The sequence below is a fragment of the Haliotis asinina genome, chromosome 6 (assembly GCF_037392515.1).
Source record: "Haliotis asinina isolate JCU_RB_2024 chromosome 6, JCU_Hal_asi_v2, whole genome shotgun sequence".
Lineage (NCBI taxonomy): Eukaryota > Metazoa > Mollusca > Gastropoda > Lepetellida > Haliotidae > Haliotis > Haliotis asinina.
Genome location: NC_090285.1, coordinates 35227954 through 35245518, shown reverse-complemented (window position 1 = coordinate 35245518; position 17565 = coordinate 35227954). Strand labels below are relative to the sequence as shown.

The following is a 17565-nucleotide window of genomic DNA, read 5'->3' as shown; positions in this document are numbered from 1 at the left end:
TCGGAACTGTGGGGATTTCAACGCTACGATTACTTGGAGAGATTACACCTTATAGCTTGCAAAAAGTATTTTTGTGTTGGACCCGTCATTCCAATTTATATGGTTTATGGTGAATGCGGGAGACTCCCCGTGTATATTACTTCACAAATACAATGTCTTAAATACTGAAAAAAATACCAAAAATATGGTATAAGATGATTCATCTAGATAATATGGGTAAGACGTCTTGCGCATCACATATAAGAAATCTTCTGTTTTCTCATGGGTATGGTCTGGTGTGGATAAGCCAGGGTGCGGGGGATGTCTTTATGTTTTTCAAAGAATTTTGTGGTCGAGCGGTAAATATGTTTTATCAGGAATGGCATTTCACTCTAGAAAGTAGCTCTCGTTATGAATAATATAGAACATTTAAAACTCTAATACCACCTGAATTGTATTTATCTAAACTAACTTTTAACTGTAATAGAAACATATTTGCCAAATACAGGATAGGCTTGTTTGACTTAATGGTAAATAGAAGTAGAAAACTGTCCATCCCAAAATCTGAACGAATCTGTCCTTTATGCAGTTCTTCAGTTGAAGATGAAGTACAGTTTATCCTTGACTATGCGTTTTATGAAGATTTACGTTACAAGTATATCCCAAAGTATTATCTATCCAGACCATCATTGTTAGCCTTTACTAGTATATTAACAGCAAATAATGAATTCACCCTTCGTAACCAAGCTGTCTATGTTATGTATTCACTTATCCATCACAACGCTGTATGCAACTCTCTTGTATAAGGACCTGTGGCTTAAAATACAATAAACGATCGTCTTGTCTTGTCTCACTGAAGTGCCCCGAGTTAAACAAGTGACACTTTTACGGATTGAGTGTCTTACGGGTTGGGTGTCTGATAGCACAGCGTGTATGTTGTGACGAGAACAAGATTTTAAGTTGTGATAGTTGTGACATGTGTCACAATTACTGTTTTTGCATAGGAAAGGTTTATGCGTTTAATTCTCCCGAAAATCAACTCATGCTGAAACATCATCATGGAAGGGCAATGCTTCTCCTTTGATACAAAATTATTAGACTTCAAGGTTTTCGATGCCCACTGACTTAAAATTGCATGAGACATTCTGGGAAATGACTTTGCAAGTTTGCCGTCTTCAACATCTGGGAGACACCTTCAGTATGATGTCTTTTTCGGCTTGAAGAACGTTTGGATTCGGAGCAAACGTCAGTACTTTCTGCGAACAAACCAAGACATATATGTAGTTGTACCTTGAATGAAAGTTCGTGGTTGTGTCTTTGGCACAAATACAGTTGTCGATGAACTGCCTTCAGAAACAAACTTTGTGATTGCAAAGTCTGTTCAAAGACTATTCTCTAAAAAGCTGTGAAAACAAATTTTTATATCAAAGTCCGTTCGAATTGAATAGAATGTATTGATTGCAGTATAGGCTGGCAAAGTCAGTATGAAACTGCATACTTTCAAATATGTGGTCAATGTGAACAACTGGCCACTCTTAAATGCTGTACTTAAAACATGTACATTTGCAGTAATACTAGTAGGTTGTATGATAACTTTAGCGTAACATGATATCCTTAGATCGTGATGATCCGGACGGTTTGGTGACAACTCAGACATTACATGATTCTCTGGTCGTTGTAGTTTCGGTTTTATTTGTCCATTGATCTTCAGTGATTCATTCATATAATTTTCAAAGACATTTTTTCCGTAACACCACACATAATTCGTTGCCTTGGAAAGTCAAGAATGGATGTTCCTTTCACTAGACATTCCTCCAGATACATCACTTAAGTTCATTGTTAGCTCCAAAGGTCATGTTTATTCATTACAACTGGCCTCAATGTGGTGTAAAACACATTATTTTCCAAACTTTTCTCTTTGCTCATAAGCAAGTATAAGAAATAGTCGTATGTCCAAATTAACGGGGTTAATTTTCCGTGTCATCAGTAGCTGATTGTTTGGTTAGTCTAAAGGCGCCGTCGCATGGTACGAGTATTCCTGTACAGCATGAGACAGACAAATACTTCCATTTACACCATATTTTATGAATGACGGGCAGGGTATGCTTGCCCCTTCAGCAACCACGCGGGGTGTTTCCCTTTAGACTTAAAGAAATCTGTTTTCGAGGGGAATCAAGACTTGGTATTGTCGAATGAACATGTCTGTGGGGCTTTCTTAATCCACCAAGAGTTGGAGAATATTTCGGCTGTATCTCTTTTTTGCAGCATGTGACGTTTCTCTTGTAAGAAAAGAACTGAACATCTTAACATTGTTTAGGAAGATGATAAAATGTATGTTTGTGAAAAATAATAATGAAAGAATCCTACCGGTGTGTCGGGCATAGGGTCAAACCTCACAGCCTTCAGAACATGAATCAAGGCTACTTTCAGCTCAAGCAAGGCGAGACGCATCCCAATGCAGGTCCTGGTGCCAAATCCGAAAGCTTGGAAGGCCATGGTTTTGTCTTGATCCTGATACCTGAAACACATTTTCTTGTAAGTACTTGAATATAATACTTCTGTCAATCAAGTTAAGTGAAGGCTAAGAATTGACAAAAGAGGTGTCAAAACCAATCCTTCGTCAATGTAAATTGGGGAAGGGGTGGTTGGGGAGGGAGGGGGGATTTGGTTGTTAACAAATGACTGTGCAAGGGTTCACAGTATACGTGAACGAAAATATGCGTTATATGTGTTAATATGCGTTACTGCCATGCATGGCATAATGCCACTTTCAGGATTCGAGATTCAAACCCATATTTTGTTGACATGCCCACCGACGTATCTCTTGCCCGCGCAACGAATTGCGGCACGTCAGACGTTCCCTTAAACTGAAAATTGCTTGAAGGAAGACGAGCCATCTGATATTTTGACATTGTAGTGAATCTTTACTTTTATTCTCGGGAACTCGTCTATTTTTATTTATTTATGTACCTTTCTGGTTTGAAAGAATCAGGATTCTTGTACAGCTGAGGATTTCTGTGAACAGCCATCACAGGAATGAAGATACTTTGACCTTTTGTGAAAGTCAGGCCCTTGATTTGAGCTGTCTCAGAAACAGTTCGGTCAAATCTAAAATAAAAAATATGCAAGGATAGGTTTGGAGATTGGAACGATGATGTAAAAGGAGAACTTTGTCAGGTTACAGTCAAAGCTAGTGTATTTAGGGAGCCCTATCAGACAATGTTTAAGATTCTTTATGACAGTAACTATCGTCCATTTTAAATCAATGGGTGTCTCATTTAGGTTAAACGTTCTTTTAAATAGTATTCAGATACCAAATCTGTGCTCCGTCGTGATTCAATGGCAAGCAATGAACAATATTCGCATGGCACTATGAATAGTATTCAATGTAAAAGGTGAAATAAAACACAAAATCATATACACACCATAAACACTGCTGACTGGGTTTACGAAGACGGGCAGTTTGATGTATGTCATTTTGCGATATAATAACGTTTGGCTGTGCATTTTTTTGTTGGAACGCCTCACTGTGATCAAACACCCGCTCCGTCGTGGTTAAATAACGCGCAATCAATGTTCGAAGCCATACCAACGAATCTGCAACGGTTGATGGGAACCATTCTAACCAGGAATCCCATCGTGCAAGTAGTCGTTCTAAACTGTAGTCAACTTGTGCTATACACGTCATACAGAATACTGGAGAGTGGTGTATCTTACCTTAACACTAGTTTATAACACTTGTTACTTACATATAAGCCGGAGGGTAGAGTCTGAGCGTCTCTGTCATCACGTTGTCCACATACTTCAGTTTCCCAATGTTGTCATAGTTTGGTTCCTCCTAACAAACGAATACAGACAATTAATGTGCCAGTATACAGAAAAGCGATTATAACGTTTGAGCTAGAGAGACGGCAGAGGACGTTACAGAGATGCAGCAAGTGAGTTTAGTTTTACGCCGCACTCAGCAATATTCCAGCTATATGGGGGTGGTATGTAAATAATCGAGTCTGGACCAGACAATCCAGTGATCAACAACATGAGCATCGATCTGCGCAATTGGGAACCGATGACACGCGTCAACCAAGTCAGCGAGCCTGACCACCCGATCCCGTTAGTCGCCTCTTACGACAAGCTGAGTCGCCTTTTATGGCTTGAAGTGAAGAAAAAGGTCTAAGCCTGCCATGCATAATATTTCCGGAATTTTGCGATGCTGCGAGTGCAAGAAATTTGATATTTACACGTAGATAGGGATATACTGGAATACGGAATACCTTTCATTTTGTCCTTGGTTACATGTAGATGTGATGCAAAAAAACATCTGTACATTACTGCGGAATTCTCTGTTGCTGTCAATGTAAAGATCGATTGACAATTCTGGCCATAATAACATTGCAATAACTGATGGCAAAGACGGAAGCAAAGGGGTCGGGAGTTGGAAGGTATCTGACAAGAAACAAAAGCTGCCATCGGCTCACAGATGGAACACTGGAAGCCCAGTGAAGTAAAGCACTGTATATTTGTCCGAATTGCGTCCCTAAGGCAGGAAAAAAATGGTCGAGGGTCCCAATACAAGGTTCGTAGAAAATTCGCAGTTATATCACAATTACATTTTTCAGCATTTAATTTTCCAAGACAATATTCATCAGGAAAGTGCAGTGCTGTTCTTTTGGTGCAACATAATTACAATACAAGAAAGCAGACATTCAATTTCCATTGCCCACTGATATAGAGTGACGAAACATGTGTAAGTATTGGTTTGTATACAATTTGAAGATGTATTAACAAACCTTTGTTTTTCCATTGCAAAGCCATTTTGTGAATTTCCTTCAGAAATTATCTGTCACAAAAGCTATTCTCTAAAAATCTTGGAAATAAAAAAATTCTTTTATAACCAAAACTGAGTTTAAAGAGATTTGATTTTGGTTTTTCTTACTATCCAATAAAAATACTGGCTGTCAAAACGAAAACGCCATAATCGGTATAGTGAACTTGCCAATGGAAAATGTTCAAATGAAGTGAGTAAGTTACCAAAGGGTGAGAAGACGTTCATAACCCCAATATAGCATGATAACCCGAATTTTACTCAGGAGCCCAGATGTATGGTAATACAAACGTTTGTTTGATAACCCAGACGTTGTATGTCAATGTGACGAATTGTTAAGGAAGTCATTGTTATTGTTCCTCATCACACGTGTTGAACAATATAAAAGTCACCTCTGAGAACACATGTATGATGCAGTGATTCAGTTAACTAGTATTCAGAAGTACTGTAGCAAATCATGTATGGTTTGTTTACGCGGTAATGTGCAAAGTAAACATGAACATGAACGGGTCATCTCCTTGAATTTTCACGGTTGTTCTCTCTGATTATAGGAATAAATAATTCTCTGATTATATCGTCTGTTGCACTTGCCTCGGACATGACCACAGTGTTTTGCTTATTACAGATATCTGTGTGCTTTACTGTCATTTGATATTTCCATCCGACGCACAAAGTGTTCCTTCTGCTGTGGTGATACGTAACTGCAATTCAGTTCTATAAATCTACTGTCTCCACGTGACAATCCTCTGCCGTTGGTCAAAAGTTTCATGACAAAATGCTGTCGTTCTAGTGCTCACGTGTATTACTCCGTATCCCGTCATTCCGTGTGATGTGCTACTGCCGCTGTATCATGTCGTTCTGACACTTTGTCGTCAGAGTCATAATGATTAAGTAGTGATAAAATCACCGTGCAACGTAGCTTACTGTTAGCAACAGATAAACAGATAAACGGTAAACGTCCAACTGATGGCTCATCTGTAACTTATAAACGTAACGTTGAATGAAATACCTGATATGACTGTAAATGATTACTTCGTCCCAGGACAGAGCGGACACAGTTGAAAAATATTCTCAGGAATCAGACGGGTACGAACGGGTTAAACATGCAGCATTGTAAGACTTCTGACTACAGTTAGAGACGAACCAGGTTCATTATCTTTCGTTGGGACTTACATCAGTGAGTCCTGGGAACACCTTTCGCAGTCATTTGGAAACATGTAACCATTACTCCTCCAAAAGTGATAAAGTCTGTTTCAGGGCACACACAGAGAGAAATGCTTTCTGTGATTCTAGTGCCCTTCTGGTGCACGACTCCCGTAAGGATCACAACTGTACGAGGGCTTGCGACGCCACAGACGACTGGGTATTCCGTACCGCCACAATAGTAGTCGTGAAGATGCAGGTTAGAATTGACCATCAGAAACTCATGATCGATGCTGTTGATCACTGGATTGTCTGGTCCAGACATGAATATTTACAGACCGCCACCACATAGCTCAAATATTGATGACTGTGGCTTTAAACAACAAATCAACCAATTGTTACTAAGCACAACAACATGGTTATCTTCGAGTGTCCTAGCGGTGGTCGACTCCCCGAAAGATCACACCATTGATGGATAATATCATGCTAATCTGTTCAGGGAACTGAGTCAGATAATGAAAGCTTGATTTTTGGAGAGAAAAACATAGTTTGTATTGTGGTACCACCAATATACAGCGGGAGGCAAGTCCTTTGTAACTCATGCTGCTGTTCGGGCCTGTGTCTGTGAATTGACGAACCTCGTATTCACCCGATTTTAACCTCTTCTCAAACTTGATCAAACAGCTGTCATGCAAGCATTATGCAAATGGTGATCATTTTGAGACGTTTACACTATCTCTTTGAAGCAAACGCTGTTGATAACCAAACAATTTTAAGCTTCCATCAGTTGGGGTATACCTTTCTGAAAAACACACATTCGGTCTTTACACTCCCCATTTGTACACCATCGATTGTATGATTGTGTTTCTCCAGCAAGAAATGTAGTGGTATTTCTAAAACACATTTGTTTGGATCATGAACAGGAACGCTTTAACTTAATGATTGAGTTTATTCTGTGTAAATGATACAGACAAGTGTAGAACACCAAGCATATAGAGCTTTTAAAAGTTGGTAAAGAAAGCAAATTAGACAGACCCATGAAAATTCTGTATGAATAAGTGTGCACCCGAATTGCAAAATACTGCAACAAAAACATATGTCAAGCAAGCGACAGGCAAACCGTGATGATTTACAGACTTCACATTCTCCTGTTAAAGTAAACTCCTAAAATAAGCAAACACTTTTTTACGTTTTCATGAGTTGAGCTATACCTTTCAAATACAGTCGTTATTCACACTCCCCATTGTGGCACTTCCCACAGTGGCACCATCGATTCTACGTTTGTTTTTCCCCAGCAAGCAACGTAGTGGTGGTATTGCAACAAACAATTCTTTTGAGAATTCTGTATTAATAAGTGTTCATCTGAATTACAAACATCCCTGCTATAATTTTAGCTTGTAGGTACAGCTTCTACACCAAATGTGCAACAGGGAGTGTGAGCAGTTAGCAGTTACATGATATGTTCAATGCATTTGCATGAATATACACAGCGCAAACATTTCTAAAAAATTACAAATATGCAGTATATGTTACACCATTCATAGTGATCTTATTCATAGATCTTAAAAAGTGTTTAGAATATGTTCAGTGCATTTGTATACATTTCAAACATTTAGATACAATTATCAATCAACAATACATGTTACATGTTGGTGGTAGACCCTTGGTTATCTTGCCATCTTGATTTTATGTGACAGACAAATGGATATTCAAATGCAGTTAGAATGTGTTAAATACATTGATACGAATACATACAGTACAAAGCATTTAAATTTTAAACATCTACTATAAACGTATTGTACGTGATTTTGCATGACAGAGAAATGAATATTCACACTTTCTTGTTCTCTTTTTGTGTTACGAGCCCTCTTGTGTTTGCATTGGTTTGAAGTAAACAGAATACGTCCGTTGCTGAAAAATGCCAGCGTCAGCTTTACTATGCTGGATGTGTGTTATTATAAATCAGAAGCTATAATGAAATGTTTGTCACGGAAGCAGGAAACCATCTCAAATTTATCCACTTGAATGCGGGCATTGAATGCCCTGGTGTTTCCCTAGACTAACAATTAGTCTCTGAAATGAAGACATTTTACTGGAAAAGGTTCATAGTTAACACAAATGTAATATAATGAAATGGAGCCCAGAGACATCTTCATTTTCAGCCTGAAACTAAGGAAATATAGACATGCCAAAAATAAATAGACTTGCGTGGGCTTTCTTGGATATATTTGCTTCAGGGTCTGTACGACAGACTGTTTCCCGTTTCCCGATAGCTGTGTATGAATAGTGACTTAGTTTTATGCCCCTAATAGCAACATTAAAGCAACATCGCGGCGGATAACAGAGCGTCACACATTATACTCATCTCGAGAATCGAATCATTTTCGGTGTGACTAGTTGCAAAATAATAAATGTTCAACATTCAGTTTCAGTGACGACTAATCTAATGTGCTACAGCACGTACATTCATTGGTTGCTGGTCGTAAAATGTAAACAAATTGTATTATTTTCTCCGATACATTTTTTTAAACACGATTGTTCCAGAATTTCAAGATGCCCACTGATTTAAAGTTGGATGAGACATCCTGGGGACTGCCGTTGCATTTCGTGCCGTCTTCAACATCTGGGAGACACGTTCAGTATGATGTCCTTGTCTGTTTGAAGAACGTTTGGATTCTGGGTAAACGTCAGTACTTCCTGTGAACAAACCAAGGCATATGCAGTTGTAACATGAACAAGAGTGTGTGGTTTTGTTTATGACCTATACGAAAGCAAAGATCTATGGACTGCCTTCAGAAACAAACTATCTTTTTTTCCATTCCAAAGTCGTTTCGTGAAGTTTCTTTAGAAATAAACTGTCCTTACGCCAGCACAAAAGAAATTGATTAAAAACCTGTGAATCAAAAGTTATTCTTTAACTCAAAAAGAGCTGAATTAGTCGTGACTTGTTGTGGTCATTTTCATTATGAACACAATGTGTTCAGCTTGGTTTGCATCCATTTCAGTCTGTATGGTGAACTGGCTGAGGTTAAATGTCGAACGAAAGGGATGCTGTATGCTTGCATGAAGAACAATGGTTTCATGCATAACTCAGCTGGTATGATAACGTGACCTCTGCAAGAGAGCCCAGGCATATACTAATCCGGCCGTTTGCTTGATAACCAACATGGTGTATGTTAATATGGTCGATGTGAAATCTATTTCATTTTTTAAACAACTCTTTTTTCTATTGTTCTTAACACGTGTTGGACAATGACATGATGATGAAAATATATTTTTAAAACGTGAATCCTACCGGTGTATCAGGCAGACGATCAAACTTCACGGCCCTCAGAACACTGATCAAGGCTAGTTTAAGCTCAACCAGGGCAAGCCGCATTCCAATGCAGATTCTGGGGCCAAATCCAAAACCTTGGAAGGCAATAGTTTTGTCTTGATCTTCAAACCTGAAGTACATTTTCTTACAGTTATTCAAATATAACAATTAAGTGTACACGTGCTACACTGTCATCCAGATAACAAATGCTCAGCTAACAAGTTTATCCCGGAAATGGAAAGTGACGTGAATAAAGGCTGACCATCTGATATTATATGGTTAGGATGTTTTCTAGTAACCAACTACCAACGTCAGCCCTATACCTTTCTGGCTTGAAGGAATCAGGATCCTCATAGATGTCAGGATTTCTGTGTATGGCCATCGCAGGAATGAAGATAGTTTGACCTTTACTGAAAGTCAGGCCCTTGATTTGAGTGGTCTCAGAAACAATTCGGGAGTTCCTGAAAAGTAAAAATTTGTATAAGCTTGGAGCAAGTTGCAAAATGTCCATTGACGCTTGACATGTTCTCTTACGAGATTCTTAGCTAATATATTCATGGGCATTATCAGACAGTAAGTACTGTTCAACACCATACTGATCATTACGGTTGGTATCCATTATACATGTTATGTCAATGAATGATTTAAATTGAACGTCAATTTAAATTATTATAGTATTCAGATATATTGCAGCGTAACGAAACACTCCCAATCTAACCTATGCTGACTCTGTTTTGTTTACATTTAAATAAAGTATGTGTAGTTCACAGAACAATATTCCAGCTGTATATAAATAATCGATCCTGAAACAGAAAACAAAATGTTGAGTATTGTGATCAAAGATCATGCTTGACGATACGATCATTATTATCATCTCTTACGACCAGCAAAGGTTGCTGGGATCCATTCTAATCAGAAATCCCACCGTCAAACTAGTCGTTCTAAACCAAGTTGCCCTATGCTATAAACATGATGCACAGTGATGGATAGTACCCTAGCTTGCCTTAACACTCCTATTGTAAAACATATTTTCCACTTACACATAACCCGGCGGGTAGAGTCTGAGGGTCTCTGAGATCACGTTGTCCAGATACTTCAGTTTCCCAATGTTACCATAGTTTGGTTCCTCCTGACAAACAAAAAGTCTTTAAATATATCTTTGTTGGGTTACCTTGACAACAATATCAAATAACTCATTTCTGTAATTCTGGTGTGTCACCTTGCTGAAAGGGTTCTGTGACCCAGATGCTGTACTTTAGAAGTACAATAAAACACAGCTTGCTCTAATAATAATGTATCTTTATATTTCATAATGTCAGTCAATGAAACAGATGATTAATAAATTATCCACAGTTCGACAAGTTCATAAACGAGACTAAAAACAACAGCTAGAATATGACAGCATTGTTCTTTTGGATACTGACATTTCCCAACTTTTCTTTGATTTCTCTGTAGGCCTTCTCCTGTGCATCCGGGTTCATGGCCAGGTTGTAAGATAAGAAGGAAAGGGTGGACGCTGTAGTTTCATAACCAGCGATAAAGAACGTTATGCACTGAGCGACTACTTCATCCTTCGACAGATCTGTAAGTTGAAACTTGTGTCATTCCTTTTCAACATTGATTTTTTTTGTGAACAGAGAGAAAAACGTGACGTCAAATGAACATCTGCCACATCACCTACGTTGTATGACTCTCCTAAATCTCTCATTCGATGGAAAGTAGATGGCAGCATACTTTTATTAGTAATAATGGGATGACGCCAGAAGGTAGCTTTATCATTTTATAACGACAGAATAATGACTTGCAGACGGCCTGGAGTTCTGTTCCCTGTCCCAATACTGTATAGTGGTAGCCTGCGACCTCGTTGTATCGCGGTACTTGACATATCCGTAATCGGAAATACATTCTGAACTTATGAGGCCTATTTTATTGAGAGATCCAAATATAGGGAATGCCGATTGCTGCGATACCATGAATGCCTCCCGAGACCACAATCAGTTGAGTCAACCACTAGGACAAAATGTTCCCCTAAGCACTATGGGTGACTTCGACTTGTTGAGTGCGACACCCACAGCTTGCAAATTGCATAAACTGCATACTTACGCCTGATTGAATGTTTGCCTGTCTTATCATTAGAGTTGTCATCTTTTCCCTCTTCCATTGAAGCATCCATCATCATTTTCAGGAAGTCGGTTCCCTGATATAAATATTGAAACCATAAGTTTCGATACTGTCGACACTCCAAACACATAATACAGAATTTCATGTAATTGATATATGGTGAAATGATTTCTGACATTTCTGATCTCCTAATAATAAGAAAAAGGACATGCGACCCCCGTAGTTCCGAAGCTCTCTCTCTCTCTAGCTCTCTCTCTCTCTCTCTCTCTCTCTCTCTCTCTCTCTCTCTCTCTCTCTCTCATATATAATGGCGATACGTCTAATATTACCTGTTTGTTTGTTTTATCGTTTCGCCGCTGTTTCATCAATTCATCGGTGATCGACTCAAAGAACACAACGGTGTCTCGTGGAAAGAGTCCGAAGCCGAGCTTAGCTATGATTGGTTCAAGTGCTGGAACAGCAGCTTTAAACAGAAATATATCTCCATTTGAATCTTTAAATAATGCCCAGGTACCGACACCAATGGCATTCTGGTCGTGATTTTGTGAAAAGGTGCATACAAACAGAAGAGAGAAGAAAAACATTTTAATGTGTGCACTACTGTTACAGGAGTCACATACGGGCGATATGTTACAGGAAGTCACTTTCCTTTTCACTTACCTGACACTACTGAGAATGCCTGTGCCAGTTTTGTTGGTCGGAATAACTTGCTAGCGTGTGCGACAAACGGGTGGTTCAAATCAGTTTGTGAATCCACCTTAATTCCAAAGGCAGTTTGGCAAATCACATCCATAGAGAAAGCTCCAAAGTAGCTAAAACATTTCAAAATTTACTAGAAAGAGTATATGTGGCAAAGTGCCAATGAAATAAAACAATTCTCCAACCGTTAATTATTGACATATCCAGGTTTTATAAATCCCAAAGGACCTCACTGTCGTAATGAACTTGAACATGAACAAGGCAGTCGTTGTACAACATTTGCGACAGACGACACAATTTGTGTGTGATGAAGACCGTTTGTAAAATACTGAGCCTTTAGGAAAATGTTATTAGTATACCCGTCAAAAAAGTAGAGGAACTGTACTTTCAATGTACGATTGTCGATATATGGGACTGAATCAATGTTGATATAATAATGAGAATGCATCACCACATGGATTTCATTCAAAGCAAAGATGTTCGTTCAGTTTTCCCCCTTGTTAGCTGATTGGAGTCTGACATGAATATTTCACGTTTACAATTTATGACGTTATATACCCTGACCATGCACATATGCAAGAAAATTATCGACAAAATGGTCTACAGTGGTTTGTTGATATGATTCATAATGACACCATAAGCACGTGTAGGAGGCTCCCACTTTGTACACGTGTTTCCCATGCATTGTGTTTGCGTATGGTGATAACATGAAATGATGCTGCATACAGACGATGAATGTCATTGCAACGCTAGCAATGGGTTTTCTTTCCAACCACACTTCAAAGTTCAGGTTCCCCTACTGCTTTTAAAAGTATGTTATACTGAAAGGCAAAGTCGATGTTTTCGCAGTTACCAGATTGTCTAGGCCAGAGTCGATTATTTAAATATCACCGTCATAAAGTTGGATCATTACTGAGAGCGACAAATGGACAAGTCAGATTGTGATCATTAGCTTTTCATGATAAGCCCGTTAATTAATGTATCCCTCAACATAACCGTTCACACAAAATAAAACTGTCTGATGACTGCTCCCACGTCGACATCGCACTAGATCTTTGACGTTCCTACCAACCACTATCTTTGGTCTTCAACTTTGTGATAATTGGTCATTGTGCTATTATTGTGTGACTGGTTTATCTAGCTCAGATTCGGTATTTACAGATATCTGTCTCACACATTAACTATTTCAAAATATATAGTTAATTAAAAAACATAGGGATTACATGCTCGGATTGTGACCAGCATGAGCAATGACATGTATGTTCCATAGATTTTCAGCCATAAAAATATTTCTTAACGAACCTACAAACAATACTAATGCACTTACTCTTTCACATTAATTCCACGGCTTTTCCCCATGTCTTTTAAGAAGTTTGTTGTGAGAGTCCTTCCACAATCGTTGATGGCTCCACACATCTAAATACAGAAGGCAAAATTCAAATATTTTCTACAATACTTATAGCAGTCAAACATTGTGGCACTACTTATATCCAACTTTAAAAACCTGCGAACCGTTATCAAGTGGACAACACATTTACCGCATTCGAATGGTTACAAGCACTGGTCAGTTCGAAGTCAGTAATATGTTGCAGCTGTCTATCCTGTTAACCTCCGATCTCCGAGACCAAGCAGTGATAGAATAGTATACACCAGCCTTCGTACAGGACGTCACACGCAGTCTACATAAACTGAATTCGTTCACAGGCCACAGTTGTCATTGTATACAGTTTGGATTTTTCTACTTCTAAATTTTTATTGGTTTTGTTTTCAACAATGGAATGTTCTGATCTTCATTCTACCAAAGCGAATTTATGTTTTTTTTCCAGCATAAACACAAATGGAATAAAATCGAGTTGTAAATGTTATTCATTCTACTCAACGCATATACATTCTCCATATGGTTAATATAAAGACGAACAGAGTCCCTTGCCTCTTTAAGTTTGACACCAGTGAAGGTAGGACTGATGGTAGTTCTCACTCTCTTCCACGTAGAGTCTTCTAAGTTTACCAAAGATAAGTTGAAGGGATGGGGCCATTGAAATACCTGAAATCAGAAATGTGAGGGAGTGACTTTAGTTTCACGCCGCTTTTAGCAGTATTCCAGTACTATCACGGAGGAGGACACAGAAATCGGTTTCACACATTGTACATTGATTTAGGGGAATCAAACCTGGAGCTTTGGCGTGACAACAAAACGCTTTAACCGCTAGGCTACCCCGCCGTCCAGACCACAGAAATGGTAAACAGACAGAACACAGTAAACGTGGTAAAAAGTTCAACTTTGTTTCATTTGTGTGATACATAATCTTTACTCCCAGCCCAAGGGGCCTTCTTTATCACTAATTTGAAAAAAAAAACATTGCTTACCGGGCGGTTTCTGAAACGGTCAAAACTCTTGACCATAACCTCTTTCAGAATTTCAAGATCGGAAATAACATAGGCGGGTCTCCTTCCAAGGAAGATTCTGCAGAATGTGATAAATGACAACGTCAAAAATGCTTAGATAACACAAGGCACTTACTACCTCTTAGCCTACCTTACAGACGTGCTTCCATGCTCATGTTTATGTTTCAACATAATGTTTTACAAAAAATGTTTTAGATACCAGTAAACTCCAGTTAATCTAAATACTATGCTGTTCCATATTCCCCGTTATATCAGTTAGGTGTATGTGTTACTTGCTTACCAGCGACTTATCAGTGTGCTTTGTCTGACTACATGTATGTACGTATGTGTGTGTGTGTGTGTGTGTGTGTGTGTGTGTGTGTGTGTGTGTGTGTGTGTGTGTGTGTGTGTAAATACATATGTACATACCCAAAAACAGATCCATATAGCTTACTCCAGGGGTACAGTTTATGGCCGAAACTCTGCAAAAAAGACGTGAATACACTTTCCTGCAATATTTCTCTTGCTGTAATTATGTTATGTTGAAAATTGACTGCTGGGACCATCTGCCATATCAATTGTTTTAAAATGTGACAGATAATCTTCAAAGGAATGTAGAAATATGCTAAAAAGGCGATAAATGGAATCGGATATCGGCAATCTGTTGTTCTCCGCTACGTACGTTCTTCGAAGTGTTACTTTGATATGTATCAGTTGTGAATTTGAAATATTTAGCGCCCAAACAAGCTAGTCTGTTGTAATATTACAATTGGCATTCACTGGATATGTCAACGAAGTCAGTGCCTGTTGGTCATTTAGCAGACTTCAGGACTCGCCTCTGTGTAGTCATCAGATTGTCGAAGGACATTCCACATTTTGTGGCATCAACGATTCATTTCTTTTAAGTGTTTAAATTTTTAAAAACTTAGTTGTTTGGATGGATAACAAATCTATCAGACTAGATTTATTTTTTAACCTACCGGACCAGTGTTGTTTCCAATACAAGGCGTTGGTGCTGGTCCCGGAATTCCCTGCTTCTTGAAGTAATTGTAGTTCCATGTTCCATATCTGTAAATCACAATCAGACAAATAGAAGAAGATAGCAGCAAATGAATATTTTGAGGATAAGAGCATACTTACTTATTAAGATCGAAGTATTGACATGGAAAGGTTCAAATTGACGAAACTGCACAGTGTATGGCATTAGCCTGTATGTCGCCACCTTGACGGCAACGAAGAGCGTTTTATGCCGTTTTCAGCACGGATTCAGTAAATATTGGAAACTTACTCCATTATGTTCCATATCATGAAAGCATGTAATGTTGCCTGATTTTGTTGTTGAAACAAATAAGAAATACATGAAATGTATCAAACAGCAATTAATATTTAATTAATTTAATAAATTGATTAATTAATCTTTTTTAAATTCATGACAAATCGTTAGAAAGGAATCACTACGGAAGTAAGAAATGGAGTGGTAGTGTAGATCGTAAGGTGATAATATAAACTAAGCTCTTCGTGATGATGATAGTGATGGTAGTAACCTCTCTGCAAGGGTAATACCACTTGGAACATTCCGTGTATCCCCTATATAATGATCATCGCACGCAATGTCGGGCGGTAGGGTAGGCTAGTTGTTAGAGCGTTCGCTCGTCACACCAAAGGTTCGAGTGCCAATCCCCACATGGGTAAAATTTGTGAAACCCATTTCTGGTGTTCCCCGCTGGATTCTGACGTTTGCTGGAATGTTGCTAAAAGCGGCATACGTCATACACAGACAGACGGACGGACAGGCAGATAGACTTGTATGCAAGAAAACATACACAGGAGCATACACATGAACACACACAGGAATCACAAATACATACACACAGAGGGCAAACGACAGGGAGACAAACACACGCATGCACGCGAACAAACACACGTACATGCGCATTATATTTGCTCTGCACATTTTGAGCTATGGCCATGCCAGTTCTAACCGTCAGCGGTGACCGTTTAACAGTATGTTAAAACTTGGGTTTTGCACAATTTTACAAAGTGTATTCATTCTAGAAATAGTATTGTTTTGTGATTAGTCTTTCTCCCTATGAACATAAAAACCGTTGCCATAATACAAACACTCGTCTATGTATAAAGTTGTCAACTCACATGTAGATCAGAACAGTGGCCGCCAAGCACAGTAGGAGATACAGCGGTACGTTCACAAGCCCCAAGATCTCCATGTCGATATGACGTCTAAACGAGTAAGCAGGTCTTTTATAACACCGACAAAAACATAATCACGTGTCCTAGTTATGGCGTAATGGGACGAGTCAGCCTGACGGCGACGGGTGCATGTGAACGAGAAAGGGATGACCTTCACTACAACAAAATCGCATTTGCCTACTCTAGCCATAAGTAGAGTAAGTACTGTTTACACAGTAGTTTGGGGCTCGGTTTTGGTTGTGGGCGATCCTGTTGAGGATCTTTTTACAAGACTGATGTGTACAGGTTTATCAGTCATTTCATATAGTGCATATTTAAACACTGTTCCAGTTGACAGACAAGTCCTTGTTCGTGATATGACACTGCACGTTTGAGCCGTTTAGCTCTTCCTACTGGTTTTAATTATTTTATTTTTATTTTATTTTGTTGACATATGTATCAATGTGATGTGGCTACAGTTAACACATTATGGCGTGTCCCTCAGTAACCATGCTCGATGCCCCAAATCTTTACTTTTCTTGACCAAGATCTTTTATTGATAAATCTTCATTTAAATTCTTTGCAACACAACCTTTCGCGGTCATTCCAGACCTCTTCATCAGGTGAACTGACAGTTGATGCTGTGACGTCGAACCAATGATGTCATAACTATGCCATGACGTCACAATATATGTGACATCACAATCGGTCTTCTCGTTTTGTAATTTTCCGTGTAAATGCGAGCAGAGCAATAGTGTTTCTTTTACCTATGTAAGTTTATTTGTACACCGTATTTCGCATTATTCCAACAGATACCAGAAATGGGAGCCCAGAAATGGCCTTCATACATTGTGCCCAGGGAATCGAACATGTTTTTTCGCAGTGACGAATGAACGCCTAAATCCCAAGGATA

At 38.8% G+C, this 17565-nt stretch overlaps 2 protein-coding genes across 2 annotated transcripts; both read right to left on the bottom strand.

Moving 5' to 3' along the window:
- Nucleotides 1-1154: 1154 nt before the first annotated feature.
- On the bottom strand, nt 1155-5622 carry LOC137287821 (cytochrome P450 3A19-like). Its single transcript, XM_067820208.1, has 5 exons — nt 5599-5622; nt 3729-3817; nt 2950-3087; nt 2347-2497; nt 1155-1235 (listed from the first exon to the last, which is right to left on the bottom strand). The coding sequence occupies exons 1-5, from the start codon at nt 5620-5622 to the stop codon at nt 1155-1157; spliced, it is 483 nt and encodes a 160-aa protein (XP_067676309.1).
- Nucleotides 5623-6873: 1251 nt separating this feature from the next.
- Nucleotides 6874-16743, bottom strand: LOC137287266 (cytochrome P450 3A21-like). The gene is made up of 14 exons (XM_067819499.1): nt 16617-16743; nt 15446-15533; nt 14895-14947; nt 14448-14544; nt 14011-14124; nt 13408-13496; nt 12042-12193; nt 11711-11844; nt 11364-11457; nt 10685-10842; nt 10301-10389; nt 9584-9721; nt 9240-9390; nt 6874-8641 (listed from the first exon to the last, which is right to left on the bottom strand). Exons 1-14 carry the CDS (start codon nt 16688-16690, stop codon nt 8561-8563), a joined length of 1512 nt encoding a protein of 503 aa, XP_067675600.1. The 5' UTR covers nt 16691-16743; the 3' UTR covers nt 6874-8560.
- Between the last annotated feature and the right edge of the window lie 822 nt (nt 16744-17565).

Bases quoted from the DNA above. Each gene is read 5' to 3' on its own strand.
- LOC137287266 (XM_067819499.1), bottom strand. From the start codon at position 16,690: ATGGAGATCTTGGGGCTTGTGAACGTACCGCTGTATCTCCTACTGTGC. The intron at 13,497-14,010 runs GCAAGGGACTCT...TTCTGTATTTAG, and splicing joins CTGGTGTCAAACTTAAAGAG to ATGTGTGGAGCCATCAACGA. The intron at 10,390-10,684 runs GTCAGTATCCAA...TTTGTTTGTCAG, and splicing joins TCAAAGAAAAGTTGGGAAAT to GAGGAACCAAACTATGGTAA.
- LOC137287821 (XM_067820208.1), bottom strand. From the start codon at position 5,622: ATGACGGGATACGGAGTAATACAC. The intron at 3,088-3,728 runs GTAAGTAACAAG...TTTTTATTTTAG, and splicing joins CTCTACCCTCCGGCTTATAT to ATTTGACCGAACTGTTTCTG. The intron at 2,498-2,949 runs GTACATAAATAA...AATGTGTTTCAG, and splicing joins GATTCTTTCAAACCAGAAAG to GTATCAGGATCAAGACAAAA.